Source organism: Cygnus atratus, chromosome 20, assembly GCF_013377495.2.
Source record: "Cygnus atratus isolate AKBS03 ecotype Queensland, Australia chromosome 20, CAtr_DNAZoo_HiC_assembly, whole genome shotgun sequence".
Taxonomy (NCBI): Eukaryota; Metazoa; Chordata; class Aves; order Anseriformes; family Anatidae; genus Cygnus; species Cygnus atratus.
The window spans coordinates 3,461,385-3,479,056 of record NC_066381.1 but is presented as its reverse complement, the minus strand read 5'-3'; the positions used below and the strand labels follow the sequence as shown (position 1 = coordinate 3,479,056).

The following is a 17,672-nucleotide window of genomic DNA, read 5'->3' as shown; positions in this document are numbered from 1 at the left end:
CTCTGCACTCAGAGGCAGTGAGCAATCAAGTATGGGAGAACAGGCTGCACTGATGGCCTCTCAGACCAGTACTACTCCTCTTCAAAGGAAAGGTGAGCAAAATGAAATCCTCCCAGTGCTGTAGAGTATTAACTCGAGAGAGAATCAGCTCCAAATTGGAGATGAAAAGCAGCTGCTGAGTATTGTCATGAAGAAAAGCACTTACCGGGTAGCATCAGGACCTGTGATCCTCCAAGTTTCTCACTTTTGCTGGCACCGACACAGCAAACCACACAACGCACAGGTAGGTGCGTCCACTGGGGTAAGGAGCAGCCTTATGAATCCTACTCATATGACATTTGTTATTTTATGAAGCTGCCACTGTAACACCTCTTCTTTCTCTGTTCAGCAGTGAACATATTTAACTAGGAGAAGGCTGTCTGTGACATACAGACGAGGGAAAATCAGTCTAGTGTTTAAATAAGGTGTCTTATTTAAGCTTTTGCAGACAAAAGCTGTGATGTTGTCTGTAAAGGACTCGGTGGCTTAAGCATCTTAATACATTGTTAGTTATATATTTAACAGTGTTTGTTCTAGTGTTAACAATTCAGTAACTAGGAATCAAACTTACCCCAGTTGGACTAAAATCTAGTGAAAGAAGAATATACAGAGTATTGCATCCATTATTCCAAGAACTGTTTCCTTTATTCCATTCAGGAGCAAGTTCAAATGTGCCTGTGCTTTAGCTGTCGATTATCTTCCTTTCCTGCACTTTGAGTCAAAAAAGGGTCGTCTTAAAGCTCTGTCAGAAGAGCTGCAGAAAGTCTTGATGGCACAATTTACAATGCTGCCAGCCCTTGCTGCTGAAACTCATTACCCCTGTGGCAGAGTTGGAGAAACGGAGGGTGTAGCCAGTGCAGGGGCCGGTCTTTAGTCTGGAGCTGAGTTACGCTGCCCACAGAGATCAATTTGGCGCTGAAACAATGTGGTTTGGGCAACTGGATGCTGGGGGTGATATCTTCAACAGAAGGGGCAGGGAGATGAGCAGGCACTAGTAACTTGTACTTCTACCACGTTTTGTTTGACTGCTGTAACAGCAATGTACTTCATTAAGTTAAAAGCTCTGCTTACAGAAATATATCTGACACCTGATATGGAGGTGGTCGAATTCAATTTATATTTGTTTCTACGTTTCACACTTTATTGCTCCTCTGCACTTGTGAGGTGGTTTCCAAATCTAAGCGGAGAGGAAATCATGATGATGTAGTTTTTTGGTACGTTGAAATTACTGTAAAATATTACCTAACCTGGACAAGCGAAAACAGAGAACACAAATGCAGAGCGTCCCAGAACTTGCTGTATTTTTTTAAAGATTATAGGTGGAGTATCCAAAATAAATAGCTGGCACCATCAAGAAACGTATATTTCTCCTGTACATGTTTGATGGAAATATCTTCCTTACCCCAGCACATAAAGAGCACCCAGAAATGGCACCTTCTCAGCATGCCTCAATTGTAACTCCATTCATGGCTCTTTCTGTGCAAAAGTTTTTCCTTCTTGGTCTTGGTGAGACTCCCACTCTTGATCAATCATAAGGTGTAATCACTAACAAGGGGATTCATATTTTGTCTCTCCTGATGTTAGGTCTTGGTATTTTTACCTATAAGCATTTTTGCAGAGTACTAGAGAGACCTTACTGCTTCTCCTTTCTGGACTGTCACAGTCCTCTACTTCAACTACACAACAGGCAAGAATTCTTGGGTTAAAGATTTCAAAGCTTTATTGATCAAAATAAAAAAAATACAAGTTATTTTTACAATAGAACCTGGTTATTTTTCTGGGATTTAGCAAAACCAGGGGGACAGAATTCACGACACATGCACAGCTGCTGACCTTGCGTGCCAGGTCTTCACCTTCCAGAAGAGGGGTTTCAGCTCAATCAGGTGTCTAACTTGCTGCAGGGGCTGCAGTCTTCTGACACAGCCTGGCCAACAGTCCAGCCATTTGTAAAAGCGAGTTCACTCCTTCTGCTATTTTCATATGTGTGTAGCCAATTTCCTGATAAGGAAAACATTGTCAAACCTTATGTTTTTTCCCACAGTCTGCATGGTGTGACTAATGACACTCCTCTAAATAGAATGTATCCCTTACTGCTAAGAAACTATCTTCAGAGTCACTTAAAGATAAGAAAACTGTCTTCTGGCAAGACTATTACGTTCCCATGTAGACCAATTAGATCAATTTTTATTTATTTATTTTTGTAATTGAAGCCTGTGCTTCCCCATTTTTTTTTCATAAGGAGCAAGGTGCCTGTATTTGAGGACAGGTTTTAAATCTTAAGAGTGTTTCCATTATACCAGTTCACCATTTGTCAACTGGCTGTTAAAATCATGTAACATTTTACTATCCATTGGACTAGAATCTAGTATGCTCTTCAAGAAAGTTCTTAAGGAGTTTTTAGAGGCTTTGATGTAAATAATAAGTTCAGCCAACATTACATTTGTTATTAATCCATCACTAAAGTAACTATTGGCACTTCTGTGGGTGGTTAGACTTTAAACTTCTGTTTCACAGACTGATGAGGCAGAGGAGGAAAGAAAACAGTAATAAAAACAGTAATAAAAAGAAATAACGTTTTGCACTTATATATAGCAAATCTCAAATGGAAAACTCTGAGGCTACCCCTACGTTAAGGAACACATCCTCTTTTGAAAAGGGCAGAAAGACCCCACCAGTAACCAGGTTAACACTAACCTTGATAAATTCCAGTTTCAGATATTCGGGCATTTGAAAGGTTTTGCACACACGGAAGATGTTACCAATCACATCTTCTGGAGAGTATCCAAGTCTCCAAAGGTGAGCAAGAATCTGTGCAGAAAAGAATAATCCCGTGTTTATCTGCAAAACCTAGGTCGTGAGTAAAGTTGATTCGGTTTTGGGACAGCTGTATACAGCTAGTGGAAATATATGTGCTATTTATCCAGCAATTTAACATCAATTCCGTTTAGCAAGTAATTTCAAAACTACTTGGTTTTCCCCCCTCCCTTTTTTTTTTTTTTTTGGCTTGATGGATTATTCATCAGAACAAACTGCTGGAAAAAACCAGGACTTAATTCATTAATTCATATACATGGTTTTGCCCTTTTTCTAAAGAGCAATGTACAACGAATTCTTCAGAACAGGCATTCTTTAAATAAAAGGTGTCTGCACAGACAAAACACATGAAAGCCAACCTTGTATGCTTCATCAATATTTGCATTTATGCAGTGTTGTATCATTTCTTTCACAAGCAGAGGATGAGGCTCGTCACATACCTGTATCAAAGAGAAATATCATATTTCAAAATACTAGAACACCCTGTATTAAACCCCCAAGTATTTTCACCAAGCTTCTGTACAGATGGAATACTGAATCAGACACAATTTACAATCCAAATTAAATTGATTACATTTTAAGTAATACGACTTTTCAGATAACACAGCTATCCATCCTACCACGGTGGACTCAATAGCACTACATGAGAACAAAAGTAATAGATTCAAAAGTTATCCCTGTGAAATTTCCCAGCAGTTAGGTGATTTGTGTGCTTTGAGAGAGCTGGAAAGTCCGAAAGCCTCATATGTGCTGTTTGGGACTGAAGCACTCTCTGCCTTTTCAAAAGGTATGCACGCTTTTTTTTGACTAATACCTGCTACATACATAGCATGGTCTGCAAATGGGTAAAGACTTTCAAAGTCTCATGTATCTGAAGGAAGGTCTCACATAGTTAGACAGTGTTAGACTTCCAGCTTTACTGTTTTACAGCATTACTAACCTTAAAGACATTTTCACTGTTTATAAAGCCAAATCCAGAATATGTGGACTGCAAGTTGTTTAATGCCTGCAAAAAGACAAACAAAGACTTCAGTTATTTTCTGAAGTGCTGCACTTCTGGCTCCTCTCTTCGGGATGAAATACACTTTTTGGGAAATTATGCCAAATATGAAGTTGTCAGTTAGGCAACAGAATAAACCGTAAATGCATGCAGACATTGTTTGCTCCCAAAAATTCAGCATCTGATTTCCAGCAATTTGCTTTTAAGGAGCAGATTCACTTTAAAACCTTGCAAAACCAAGCAGTTTAGTTACTCTTGTGACATAGATGACATCCCCTTTTCTTTATTTCTCCAAAGATAAGACCTTGAGAGCAGCAATTTAAACTTTTTTGCTTTAAACAGAAGGCTTTGTTTCACTGCTATCCCTCTTCTACCTGTCTCATATCTCCTTGGGCTGTGAAGATAATGGCTTCCAATCCATCATCTGTATATGGTACATCCTCTTTCTCAACAATTTTCAGTAGCCTTGCAAGGATTTGTGAATCCGTCAGCTTGGTGTAACGCAGCACCGCACACCGAGATTGAATAGGCTCTGAGGACAGAGATGCATAATTAGCATTTCCCTCTTTTCTTAAAAATAAAATACCACCTTTTTCAGCTTTGAAGAAAATATCTGTTTCCAACTCTTCATTTGTCATTTTGTTGTGAAGAAAAAGAACATGTCAACTCCAGAGAGCATATAGCACCTCCTCAAGCACACACAATTCTTATACCCTTCCCTTGAACCCAAGTGTGGTACATGTATCAAGCACAATTTCTTTTGCTCTCCTGGTTTTCTGAATGTAGGTGTTTATCATGCTATTTTAACTGCTAAACAAGGGCAGTCTAAAGCTCTGCAATGTGTTAGCCTACAGGCCAACTCTTTCTGATTTCTGATTGTTTCAGAAAGCAGGACAACAAAAGAGGTTCAACATCCAGTTAACAACACACCAAAAATCATAAACTGTAGCAGAGCTGGATGGAGATTAAGCCCAAAGAAATCTGCTTCTGCAGTCACGCATAGCGCTATCCATTAAAAACAGCTGTTCAGAAGGTTCACTGGCTACACAAACACGCTTTTCTTTTATTAGCTGGATGTTCAGATGGTTTGAGTTTTCTGAAGTACCACAGCTTCTTGCAATGAGCAGGCTCAACGTATGTCTGAAAACTGCTTTGAAATTACCCAGCAGTATGGGGAACGTCTAACTAAAACACCCAGGGACTAACAGCACCTTACCTATGATTTTGTCAGAGGCATTGCATGCAAGTGCGAAGCGTGTTGTTTTGGAATAAATTTCCATTGTTCTTCTCAACGCTTGCTGTGCTCCATCTGTCATGCTGAAAGAGAAAAGGAGTTAGGACAGATTTTACCCTTCACTGACTTATAGCTGCAGCCTAATAATTATTTTTAGACAAGCTTCAGACTTTACTGATACTAGACAATGCTTTGTAAATTACTTGGTATTCTGGCTTCGTAAGCTAGGCAGCTTTTCCTAGGCATGTGAACAGATCACCCTACAACACAGATAATCACTGAGACCTCCATAAAATGAACACAAAATTAAATCATTAATACTCTGAAAAATATTTTTAATTACATGCAGGTAGAGGAGAATGTCCCATTTTCATCAGCCAGTAAACTGAAGGATGCTAAGATCACATCGAGCTAAATCCTGAAGTGTTTCACCCCAATATTCATGATCTCCTTTGAAGCAATGATCTCTACGTGATATGAGGAATCTTCTAAGAGCACTGCTCAGTACCCATTTATTTCCTCCTAAATTGTTTTGATAGCCTGATAGAAACATCTAATACTGTCCAAGACAGCAGCTCTGCAGACAGAGAACAGATAAAAAAGATTTCACACGGTAGCTGAGATCAAAAAAAAACCACACCACGTACCTGTCTGCTTCATCAAGGATGATTATTTTATGCCGACCTTTTGGAAGTGTGACCTTTTGCTGGGCAAACATTTTGATTTTGTTTCTCACAACGTCAATGCCTCTGGAACAATAATTCAAGTCATTTATGATCAGTTGGGTGAAATTACACAATGGATTTTATTCGGCAGACACACTGGCTGAAGGGTTCTCGTGCTCCCCATTCTTGTGCCATTTGTTTCCATTCCATCAGCTGTGCCAGTGTAATTGTTGTGAAGCTGTGCTGGTAGCCAGACTGCCGAGCAGAGTCAGAATTAAACACCGATAACCCCCCTTTTTGGAGGTTTTGAAAAAAGCAATTTAACAGCTTCTATCAGTAGCTTTACTGCCACAAAAGCACTTATGTTTGGCAAAAGGTAGGAGTAACAAGCGAACAAGGGCAGAACTGTTTAAGTCTGCACTGCTACTTTGCCAGTACTTCACAGAGCCGTGCCAATAAACCCGGCTATAAATCAAGACAGTTTAAGAAAAACATCTGGACAGACTTCATCATTTTAGCACCACATGGATACCTTCCTAGACAGAGTCCCACTGAAGTATTACTTTTAAAAGTATTTTACTTTTTTGTTCTGTGTAGAAAATGAATGCTGTACTATCAGTTATAGTTATAGGAGAGCTACAGAATTAAAAAGGCAGGTACAAAGCATTGTACTCTTAAACCCCCCATGAAACGTCCCTGGAATATGTCAGGACAGGGTCTGCTACAGAACTTGGGAAATATAATCAGCCTTTAGTGCCTGATCCTCAGAGAAGAGTCAGTGCCCTCTATATACCTAACACCCATATCCTAGTTTTACCCCCAACTGTCCTTACTCTTAATTTCTATCACTTCACTTTTTTTCCTAAGTACTGACGAGTTTCATTATAAACAACTCATTCACCTTTTATCGGGATCTTCATGAATGCAGGAAGCATAACTTTTTGAAGTAAATCTGAGAAGATGGTACCGTTCTGCACTCCGTTTATGTGTGAAAGTATCAAGTTTATAAAAGTTGATAGATACTATGTTGCTAGTTGAACACCAAAAATTGCCTAAATTTGAGTTGGAAAAACTTATTAAAGTAAGTACTAGAGACCCTAATGTAACATTAAAGCTATCAAGTCGGCCTAAGTTCAACTAAAAATAAACATGGATACTTGCTTCTTCATTAAAAGCTTGACAAGGTTTGTTCATTCTCACCTGTCATTTGAGGCATTCAGCTCCAAAACAGCATCCTTTAATGCAGGACCAAGCAGAGCACGAGCCAAGCAGAGGATACTGGTGGTTTTACCTGTTCCTGGGGGACCCTAGAAATGCAACAATTGCTGTTTAATGCCATTTTCTAACCTGTACTCTCTACAGTGCTCCCCAGTCACGAAACATATCTGCAACAGAGGAACTGCTGGGAGAACATAGGTCTAAAAGTCGTCTGAGTTCAGCATCTTGCCTGCAACAGTGGAGGAGAAGCAGAAGACACACTTCAATAAGCACCTGAGGACCAAGTTAGTTTTCAGTATCTGAGTAACAGAAGGTAGTTTACTTCTTGTGTATTCTGCTGAAAATACTGCTCTGTAACCATACAATCAACATCATTGTTACTAGTACACTCAGGTACGATGCAAACCGATACTGAGAGGCTACTGTGCCTAGATTTCAGAAGCCAGGACCAACAACAGTGAAATCCCACATGGCAATACTTACAGCAATGATAATATTTGGTACATTCCCCTCTTTTGCAAAGACCTACGAAAGAATAATTAAAAATATATATATAAGAAAATGGTAGGAAGAAATAGTTTCCAATTCTATTCTGTTTTAATCATGAAAAACAGAGCTACCATTTATTTTCTTCCCTCCTGGTTTCTTTTTTTTTTTTTTTTTTAACATTGCAGCTTTCACGTTTTTCAGTTGAACTGTTAAGTCAGTTCCTAGAATAATATGGAAAAAGGTTAAAGTACTGAATCTCACAGGTCTTTACTCTCTCCTTTCTATTTGCTTTAAAAATATATTTGCTAGTATAAACATTCTGCTAGCAAATACTGTTTTTACAAACTAATTTGTCACAGAAAATATTTTTCTTCCAGACAAAAAAGTGGTATTTTTGTTTCCTTCTGTAGTAATATAAACTATACTTACTCATTGAAACAATATAGCAGGTACACATTTTTAAAGTTGTATCATAACTGGGCCAATTTAAACAACATCCCAATTCAAGAAGGCCTATTTCTTTAGGATGTTGTTCTAATATGTCCTAAAACTTGTCATTTCTTAAGTAAATCATAAAGTTTTTTGTCCATGTACTCAAGTATAGCTCCACTGGTCTGTGGATCTGTGCAGAATTATGTTTTTTGAGCTAACCCATCAAAAAATAAAGCAACAGCTACACACCTCCAACCTGCTCACCGTATCTTCATTTCCAACTATTTCACATAGTTTCACCGGTCTGTATTTTTCCACCCTGTAGAAGTAAAACACTTCAGACGCACCTTGCCAAACTTTAATAGCGCTTTACATTGCTGGAAAATGAGGATCACACTAAGTTGAACTTCAAGTTGTTTTATTTTGACCAATGTAAGAAGGATGAAAATGCCACAACCACTTCGCGTTCGCCTTCACGCCTCAGCCTGACAGGACAGGGCTGAGAGGGGAGGCACCGCCCGCGCCCTCGGGGCCAGACCTCGGCCGAGCTGGGTCCCACAAGCTTAGCGGGGGGTTTCTCGCTTCCCACCCCGTGGTGACCACCTTGCAGCCGGCCGCCGAGGGGAGGCAGGTGCCGGCCCTCACGGGCTCGTCCCATGCGTGACTCCTCCCAGCCCCCTTTCCCTTTCGCATGTCCAAACATGCGGCGGTTCAGGTCTCCGGGTGCGGGGAGTGTCTGAGCCTCTTGCTGCCATCGGCGGGAGGCAGAGGGACTGCTTGCGTGAGGTGCGAGCAGGTGGACGACCTGGTCCGCATGGTGGCGGAACTCAAGGAGGAGGTGCAGAGGTTGAGGGATATCAGGGAGTGCGAGCGGGAGATAGACTGGTGGAGTGACTCCCTGCAGGACCGGAGGGAGAGGGACCGGGGTGAGACGCTCCAAAGGGGGGTGGACCCCCTGCCCTGTTGCCATCGGGCAGAGGGAGGGGACCTGCGAGTTGAGGAGGAATGGAGACGGGTCCCCTCTCGACCTCGCAGGAGATGCCCTCCCCTTCCGGCGCTGCCTTCCCAGGTGCCCTTGAACAATAGGTTTGAGGCCCTGGAGCTTGAGAGACCGGTGGGTGAGGACGAGGTAGGAAGCCTGCCCAGGAGGATGCCTGAGGTGAGGAAGTTGACTCCATGCCTCAGGACTGCCTCCACCAAGAAAGAAAGAAGGGTGATTGTTGTGGGCGACTCCCTCCTCAGGGGAACGGAGGGCCCTATTTGTCGGCCTGACCCCACGCATAGGGAAGTCTGCTGCCTCCCTGGGGCCAGGGTCAGAGACGTTACCAGGAAGCTTCCAAACCTGGTTCGCCCCTCTGACTATTACCCGCTTTTGATAGTCCAGGCTGGCAGTGATGATCTTGAAAAGAGAAGCCTCAAGGCTATCAAACAGGACTATAGGGGGCTGGGACGATTGGTGGAGGGAGCGGGAGTGCAGGTGGTGTTTTCGTCTATCCCTACGGGGGGAGGGAGAGGCACGGAGAGGACATGGAAAGCTCACGTGGTTAATAGGTGGCTCAGAGGCTGGTGCCAGCACAGAAATTTTGGGTTTTTTCACCATGGGGAGCTTTACTCGGCACCCGGCCTGATGGCCTCAGATGGGTCCCTATCTCCAAGGGGAAAACGGATCCTAGGCCAGGAGCTGGCGGGGCTCATAGAGAGAGCTTTAAACTAGGCGAGAAGGGGGACGGGGCTCAAACAAGGCTTGTTGGAGCCGTGCCGGGGGAAACAATGGCTAGGCTGGGGAAGAAGGCGATGGCCCAGCTGAAGTGCATCTACACTAATGCACGCAGCATGGGTAACAAACAGGAGGAGCTGGAAGCCATCGTGCAGCAGGAAGGCTACGACTTGGTTGCCATCACGGAGACGTGGTGGGACCGCTCCCATGACTGGAGTGCTGCAATGCCTGGCTATCGGCTCTTCAGGAGGGACAGGCAGCACAGAGGGGGTGGTGGCGTGGCTCTCTACATTAGAGAATCTTTTGATGTTGTGGAACTCCAGGCTGGGAATGATAAGGTTGAATCCCTGTGGGTTAGGATCCGCGGGAAGGCCGGCAAGGCTAGCGTCCTGGTCGGGGTCTGTTATAGACCGCCGAACCAGGATGAGGAGACGGATGAGGAGTTTTATAGGCAACTGACAGAAGTTGCAAAATCGTCGGCGCTTGTCCTCGTGGGGGACTTCAACTTCCCGGATATATCCTGGAAACACAACACGGCACGGAGAAAGCAGTCTAGGAGGTTTCTGGAGAGCGTGGGAGATAGCTTCCTGACGCAGCTGGTCAGTGAACCCACCAGGGGTGGTGCCCCGCTAGACCTTCTCTTCACAAACAGAGAAGGACTGGTGGGAGATGTAGTGGTCGGAAACTGTCTTGGACAGAGTGACCACGAAATGGTAAAGTTCTCTATTCTTGGCGAGGCCAGGAAGGGGACCAGTAAAACTGCTGTATTGGACTTCCGGAGGGCTGACTTTGAGCTGCTCAGGACGCTGGTTGGCCGAGTCCCTTGGGAGGCGGTTCTGAAGGGCAGAGGAGTCCAGGAAGGCTGGGCGCTCCTCAAGAAGGAAATCTTAACGGCACAGGAGCGGTCCGTCCCCACGTGCCCAAAGACGAGCCGGCGTGGAAGAAGACCGGCCTGGCTGAACAGAGAGTTGCGGCTTGTGCTTAGCAGAAAAAAGAGGGTTTATAATCTTTGGAAAAAAGGGCGGGCCGCTGAGGAGGACTACAAGGATGTAGCGAGGCTGTGCAGGGAGAAAATTAGAAAGGCCAAAGCTCATCTGGAGCTCAACCTGGCTACTGCCGTTAAAGACAACAAAAAATCCTTTTACAAATATATCAATGCGAAACGGAGGACTAAGGAGAATCTCCATCCTTTACTGGATGCGAGGGGAAACCTAGTTACTAAGGATGAAGAAAAGGCTGAGGTGCTTAATGCCGCCTTTGCCTCAGTCTTTAGCGGCAATACCGGTTGTTCTCTGGATACCCAGTGCCCTGAGCTGGCGGAAGGGGATGGGGAGCAGGATGTGGCCTTCGCTATTCATGAGGAAATGGTTGGCGACCTGCTAAGGAGCTTGGATGTGCGCAAGTCGATGGGGCCGGATGGGATGCACCCGAGGGTACTGAAAGAACTGGCGGAGGAGCTGGCCGAGCCGCTTTCCATCATTTATCGGCAGTCCTGGCTATCGGGGGAGGTCCCAGTTGACTGGCGGCTAGCCAATGTGACGCCCATCTATAAGAAGGGCCGGAGGGCAGACCCGGGTAACTATAGGCCTGTCAGTTTGACCTCAGTGCCAGGAAAGCTCATGGAACAGATTATCTTGAGGGTCGTCACGCGGCACTTGCAGGGCGAGCAGGCGATCAGGCCCAGTCAGCATGGGTTTATGAAAGGCAGGTCCTGTTTGACGAACCTGATCTCCTTCTATGACAAAGTGACGCGCTTGGTGGATGAGGGAAGGGCTGTGGATGTGGTTTACCTTGACCTCAGTAAGGCTTTTGACACCGTTCCCCACAACATTCTCCTCAAGAAACTGGCTGCTCGGGGCTTGGACTGGCGTACGCTTCGCTGGGTTAGAAACTGGCTGGATAGCCGGGCCCAGAGAGTTGTGGTGAATGGAGTCAAATCTGGTTGGAGGCTGGTCACAAGTGGTGTCCCCCAGGGCTCAGTACTGGGGCCGGTCCTCTTTAATATCTTTATCGATGACCTGGATGAGGGCGTCCAGTGCACCCTCAGTAAGTTTGCAGATGACACCAAGCTAAGTGCGTGTGTCGATCTGCTCGAGGGCAGGAAGGCTCTGCAGGAGGATCTGGATAGCCTGGAGCGATGGGCTGAGGTCAACTGTATGAAGTTCAACAAGGCCAAGTGCCGGGTCCTGCACCTGGGGCGCAACAACCCCAAGCAGAGCTACAGGCTGGGAGATGAGTGGTTGGAAAGCTGCCTGGCCGAGAAGGACCTGGGAGTATTGGTTGATAGTCGGCTGAATATGAGCCAGCAGTGTGCTCAGGTGGCCAAGAAGGCCAACAGCATCCTGGCCTGTATAAGAAGCAGTGTGGCCAGCAGGTCTAGGGAGGTGATTGTGCCCCTGTACTCGGCTCTGGTGAGGCCGCACCTCGAGTACTGTGTTCAGTTTTGGGCCCCTCGCTACAGGAAGGACATGGACGTGCTTGAGCGAGTCCAGAGAAGGGCGACCAAGCTGGTGAGGGGTCTGGAGAACAAGTCTTACGAGGAGCGGCTGAGGGAGCTGGGCTTGTTCAGCCTGGAGAAGAGGAGGCTCAGGGGCGACCTTATCGCTCTCTACAGTTACCTTAAAGGAAGCTGTAGTGAGGTGGGGGTTGGTCTGTTCTCCCACGTGCCTGGTGACAGGACGAGGGGGAATGGGCGAAAGTTGCGCCAGGGGAGTTTTAGGTTGGATGTTAGGAAGTACTTCTTTACCGAAAGGGTTATTAAGCATTGGAACGGGCTGCCCAGGGAGGTGGTGGAGTCGCCATCCCTGGAGGTCTTTAAAAGACGTTTAGATGTAGAGCTTAGTGATATGGTTTAGTGGAGTACTTAGTGTTAGGTCGGAGGTTGGACTCGATGATCTTGAGGTCTCTTCCAACCTAGAAATCTGTGGTCTGTGTCTGTGTCTGTGTCTGTGTCTGTGCCCCTTTCCCTTTCGCATGTCCAAACATGCGGCGGTTCAGGTCTCCGGGTGCGGGGAGTGTCTGAGCCTCTTGCTGCCATCGGCGGGAGGCAGAGGGACTGCTTGCGTGAGGTGCGAGCAGGTGGACGACCTGGTCCGCATGGTGGCGGAACTCAAGGAGGAGGTGCAGAGGTTGAGGGATATCAGGGAGTGCGAGCGGGAGATAGACTGGTGGAGTGACTCCCTGCAGGACCGGAGGGAGAGGGACCGGGGTGAGACGCTCCAAAGGGGGGTGGACCCCCTGCCCTGTTGCCATCGGGCAGAGGGAGGGGACCTGCGAGTTGAGGAGGAATGGAGACGGGTCCCCTCTCGACCTCGCAGGAGATGCCCTCCCCTTCCGGCGCTGCCTTCCCAGGTGCCCTTGAACAATAGGTTTGAGGCCCTGGAGCTTGAGAGACCGGTGGGTGAGGACGAGGTAGGAAGCCTGCCCAGGAGGATGCCTGAGGTGAGGAAGTTGACTCCATGCCTCAGGACTGCCTCCACCAAGAAAGAAAGAAGGGTGATTGTTGTGGGCGACTCCCTCCTCAGGGGAACGGAGGGCCCTATTTGTCGGCCTGACCCCACGCATAGGGAAGTCTGCTGCCTCCCTGGGGCCAGGGTCAGAGACGTTACCAGGAAGCTTCCAAACCTGGTTCGCCCCTCTGACTATTACCCGCTTTTGATAGTCCAGGCTGGCAGTGATGATCTTGAAAAGAGAAGCCTCAAGGCTATCAAACAGGACTATAGGGGGCTGGGACGATTGGTGGAGGGAGCGGGAGTGCAGGTGGTGTTTTCGTCTATCCCTACGGGGGGAGGGAGAGGCACGGAGAGGACATGGAAAGCTCACGTGGTTAATAGGTGGCTCAGAGGCTGGTGCCAGCACAGAAATTTTGGGTTTTTTCACCATGGGGAGCTTTACTCGGCACCCGGCCTGATGGCCTCAGATGGGTCCCTATCTCCAAGGGGAAAACGGATCCTAGGCCAGGAGCTGGCGGGGCTCATAGAGAGAGCTTTAAACTAGGCGAGAAGGGGGACGGGGCTCAAACAAGGCTTGTTGGAGCCGTGCCGGGGGAAACAATGGCTAGGCTGGGGAAGAAGGCGATGGCCCAGCTGAAGTGCATCTACACTAATGCACGCAGCATGGGTAACAAACAGGAGGAGCTGGAAGCCATCGTGCAGCAGGAAGGCTACGACTTGGTTGCCATCACGGAGACGTGGTGGGACCGCTCCCATGACTGGAGTGCTGCAATGCCTGGCTATCGGCTCTTCAGGAGGGACAGGCAGCACAGAGGGGGTGGTGGCGTGGCTCTCTACATTAGAGAATCTTTTGATGTTGTGGAACTCCAGGCTGGGAATGATAAGGTTGAATCCCTGTGGGTTAGGATCCGCGGGAAGGCCGGCAAGGCTAGCGTCCTGGTCGGGGTCTGTTATAGACCGCCGAACCAGGATGAGGAGACGGATGAGGAGTTTTATAGGCAACTGACAGAAGTTGCAAAATCGTCGGCGCTTGTCCTCGTGGGGGACTTCAACTTCCCGGATATATCCTGGAAACACAACACGGCACGGAGAAAGCAGTCTAGGAGGTTTCTGGAGAGCGTGGGAGATAGCTTCCTGACGCAGCTGGTCAGTGAACCCACCAGGGGTGGTGCCCCGCTAGACCTTCTCTTCACAAACAGAGAAGGACTGGTGGGAGATGTAGTGGTCGGAAACTGTCTTGGACAGAGTGACCACGAAATGGTAAAGTTCTCTATTCTTGGCGAGGCCAGGAAGGGGACCAGTAAAACTGCTGTATTGGACTTCCGGAGGGCTGACTTTGAGCTGCTCAGGACGCTGGTTGGCCGAGTCCCTTGGGAGGCGGTTCTGAAGGGCAGAGGAGTCCAGGAAGGCTGGGCGCTCCTCAAGAAGGAAATCTTAACGGCACAGGAGCGGTCCGTCCCCACGTGCCCAAAGACGAGCCGGCGTGGAAGAAGACCGGCCTGGCTGAACAGAGAGTTGCGGCTTGTGCTTAGCAGAAAAAAGAGGGTTTATAATCTTTGGAAAAAAGGGCGGGCCGCTGAGGAGGACTACAAGGATGTAGCGAGGCTGTGCAGGGAGAAAATTAGAAAGGCCAAAGCTCATCTGGAGCTCAACCTGGCTACTGCCGTTAAAGACAACAAAAAATCCTTTTACAAATATATCAATGCGAAACGGAGGACTAAGGAGAATCTCCATCCTTTACTGGATGCGAGGGGAAACCTAGTTACTAAGGATGAAGAAAAGGCTGAGGTGCTTAATGCCGCCTTTGCCTCAGTCTTTAGCGGCAATACCGGTTGTTCTCTGGATACCCAGTGCCCTGAGCTGGCGGAAGGGGATGGGGAGCAGGATGTGGCCTTCGCTATTCATGAGGAAATGGTTGGCGACCTGCTAAGGAGCTTGGATGTGCGCAAGTCGATGGGGCCGGATGGGATGCACCCGAGGGTACTGAAAGAACTGGCGGAGGAGCTGGCCGAGCCGCTTTCCATCATTTATCGGCAGTCCTGGCTATCGGGGGAGGTCCCAGTTGACTGGCGGCTAGCCAATGTGACGCCCATCTATAAGAAGGGCCGGAGGGCAGACCCGGGTAACTATAGGCCTGTCAGTTTGACCTCAGTGCCAGGAAAGCTCATGGAACAGATTATCTTGAGGGTCGTCACGCGGCACTTGCAGGGCGAGCAGGCGATCAGGCCCAGTCAGCATGGGTTTATGAAAGGCAGGTCCTGTTTGACGAACCTGATCTCCTTCTATGACAAAGTGACGCGCTTGGTGGATGAGGGAAGGGCTGTGGATGTGGTTTACCTTGACCTCAGTAAGGCTTTTGACACCGTTCCCCACAACATTCTCCTCAAGAAACTGGCTGCTCGGGGCTTGGACTGGCGTACGCTTCGCTGGGTTAGAAACTGGCTGGATAGCCGGGCCCAGAGAGTTGTGGTGAATGGAGTCAAATCTGGTTGGAGGCTGGTCACAAGTGGTGTCCCCCAGGGCTCAGTACTGGGGCCGGTCCTCTTTAATATCTTTATCGATGACCTGGATGAGGGCGTCCAGTGCACCCTCAGTAAGTTTGCAGATGACACCAAGCTAAGTGCGTGTGTCGATCTGCTCGAGGGCAGGAAGGCTCTGCAGGAGGATCTGGATAGCCTGGAGCGATGGGCTGAGGTCAACTGTATGAAGTTCAACAAGGCCAAGTGCCGGGTCCTGCACCTGGGGCGCAACAACCCCAAGCAGAGCTACAGGCTGGGAGATGAGTGGTTGGAAAGCTGCCTGGCCGAGAAGGACCTGGGAGTATTGGTTGATAGTCGGCTGAATATGAGCCAGCAGTGTGCTCAGGTGGCCAAGAAGGCCAACAGCATCCTGGCCTGTATAAGAAGCAGTGTGGCCAGCAGGTCTAGGGAGGTGATTGTGCCCCTGTACTCGGCTCTGGTGAGGCCGCACCTCGAGTACTGTGTTCAGTTTTGGGCCCCTCGCTACAGGAAGGACATGGACGTGCTTGAGCGAGTCCAGAGAAGGGCGACCAAGCTGGTGAGGGGTCTGGAGAACAAGTCTTACGAGGAGCGGCTGAGGGAGCTGGGCTTGTTCAGCCTGGAGAAGAGGAGGCTCAGGGGCGACCTTATCGCTCTCTACAGTTACCTTAAAGGAAGCTGTAGTGAGGTGGGGGTTGGTCTGTTCTCCCACGTGCCTGGTGACAGGACGAGGGGGAATGGGCGAAAGTTGCGCCAGGGGAGTTTTAGGTTGGATGTTAGGAAGTACTTCTTTACCGAAAGGGTTATTAAGCATTGGAACGGGCTGCCCAGGGAGGTGGTGGAGTCGCCATCCCTGGAGGTCTTTAAAAGACGTTTAGATGTAGAGCTTAGTGATATGGTTTAGTGGAGTACTTAGTGTTAGGTCGGAGGTTGGACTCGATGATCTTGAGGTCTCTTCCAACCTAGAAATCTGTGTCTGTGTCTGTGTCTGTGTCTGTGTCTGTGTCTGTGTCCCTCACGACCGCCCGAGGTGAAGCGGCCGCGCAGGGCGAGCCCCGCCCCCCTTCTTCCCGCCCACGGCTCGCCCCGCCCCACGGCTCTTTCCATAGGCTCAGGCACGCCTAGCCCCGCCCCGCGCCCCGCTCTCCACCAATGGCCGTGCCGCTCGACCCTTCCTCCCGCCCACCGCCCGGCTCCATTTTCCCCACCGCCCCGCGCCCCGCAGCCCCCTCAGGCCTCACCACGGCAGCTCGTAATGGCCGCTGGCGGCGGGAGCGGGCCCCGGGGCGTCGGCGGGCCCTAGCTTCTCGCCCTGGGCCCCGGCCTTCTCGGTCTCCTCTGCCTCCATCGCGGCGGTGGCAGCTGCAGCAGGCCCGAGCCCGTCTTCCCGCCGCCTGCCTGAGGGGAGGAACGCGCTCCGGGCCCGCCTCGCGGGGCGGGTCGGATCCTGCCCCGGCCTCCCGGGGGTGGGCGCTGGGAGGCCGGGAACGGGGGCTCCAGCAGGTCCGGGGGGGCCACTGGGGCTTGGCTGAGGGGTTCCATAGGGGGCAGACATAGCCCTCGGCTGTTCTGGAGACCGGCTGTGTGTGTGTCCGTCAGTGATATATTAAGATATTTAATAAAAGCGATAGTGTGTTTGCACCTCAGGAGACCAAGCCTTTGTTTCTTCTTCATCTAACCACATTTATTTCCCCCTATGAAATGAGAACAATAAAAGATGCACCACAAAATACCATGTTATGTTACAATGGTGGGGTGCAGTGCTGTGAATGTTCACATATCGGTAGGTACTCATCCTAAATCCCAGTGGTTACTGGGGCCTTCGTACATCCCTAAGCTCTGCTTGTGTTCAGCGCAATCAATGACACTTGTTTTGTCTCAGTGAGGGCAGGGTCTGTCCCTTGGTCTGGGCTCTAATCCCTTGGGAATGTTTCTAATTTAAGAGTGGTGTGAGGCAGGAACCTGGAGCCGATCGTACTTGGAGTCCTGCATGAGCAGTGATGCTCTTCAGAGGGGAGGACTTCCTATCGCTGACCGCAACATTTGCATCCTGGTGTCATTGTCAGCGCTTGTCACTTGGCGTTGTGAGGCTGGCACGTGAGCGTTCAGCCTTT

The 17,672-nt window shown here is 48.6% G+C and overlaps 1 protein-coding gene across 1 annotated transcript; it reads right to left on the bottom strand.

Annotated features, from left to right (window-relative positions):
* Positions 1 to 1,741: 1,741 nt before the first annotated feature.
* RFC2 (replication factor C subunit 2) lies at positions 1,742 to 16,994 on the bottom strand. The gene is made up of 11 exons (XM_035559111.2): positions 16,800 to 16,994; positions 8,141 to 8,210; positions 7,454 to 7,495; positions 6,953 to 7,059; positions 5,735 to 5,836; positions 5,070 to 5,170; positions 4,228 to 4,385; positions 3,794 to 3,859; positions 3,213 to 3,293; positions 2,734 to 2,847; positions 1,742 to 2,037 (listed from the first exon to the last, which is right to left on the bottom strand). The coding sequence occupies exons 1-11, from the start codon at positions 16,904 to 16,906 to the stop codon at positions 1,927 to 1,929; spliced, it is 1,059 nt and encodes a 352-aa protein (XP_035415004.1). The 5' UTR covers positions 16,907 to 16,994; the 3' UTR covers positions 1,742 to 1,926.
* Between the last annotated feature and the right edge of the window lie 678 nt (positions 16,995 to 17,672).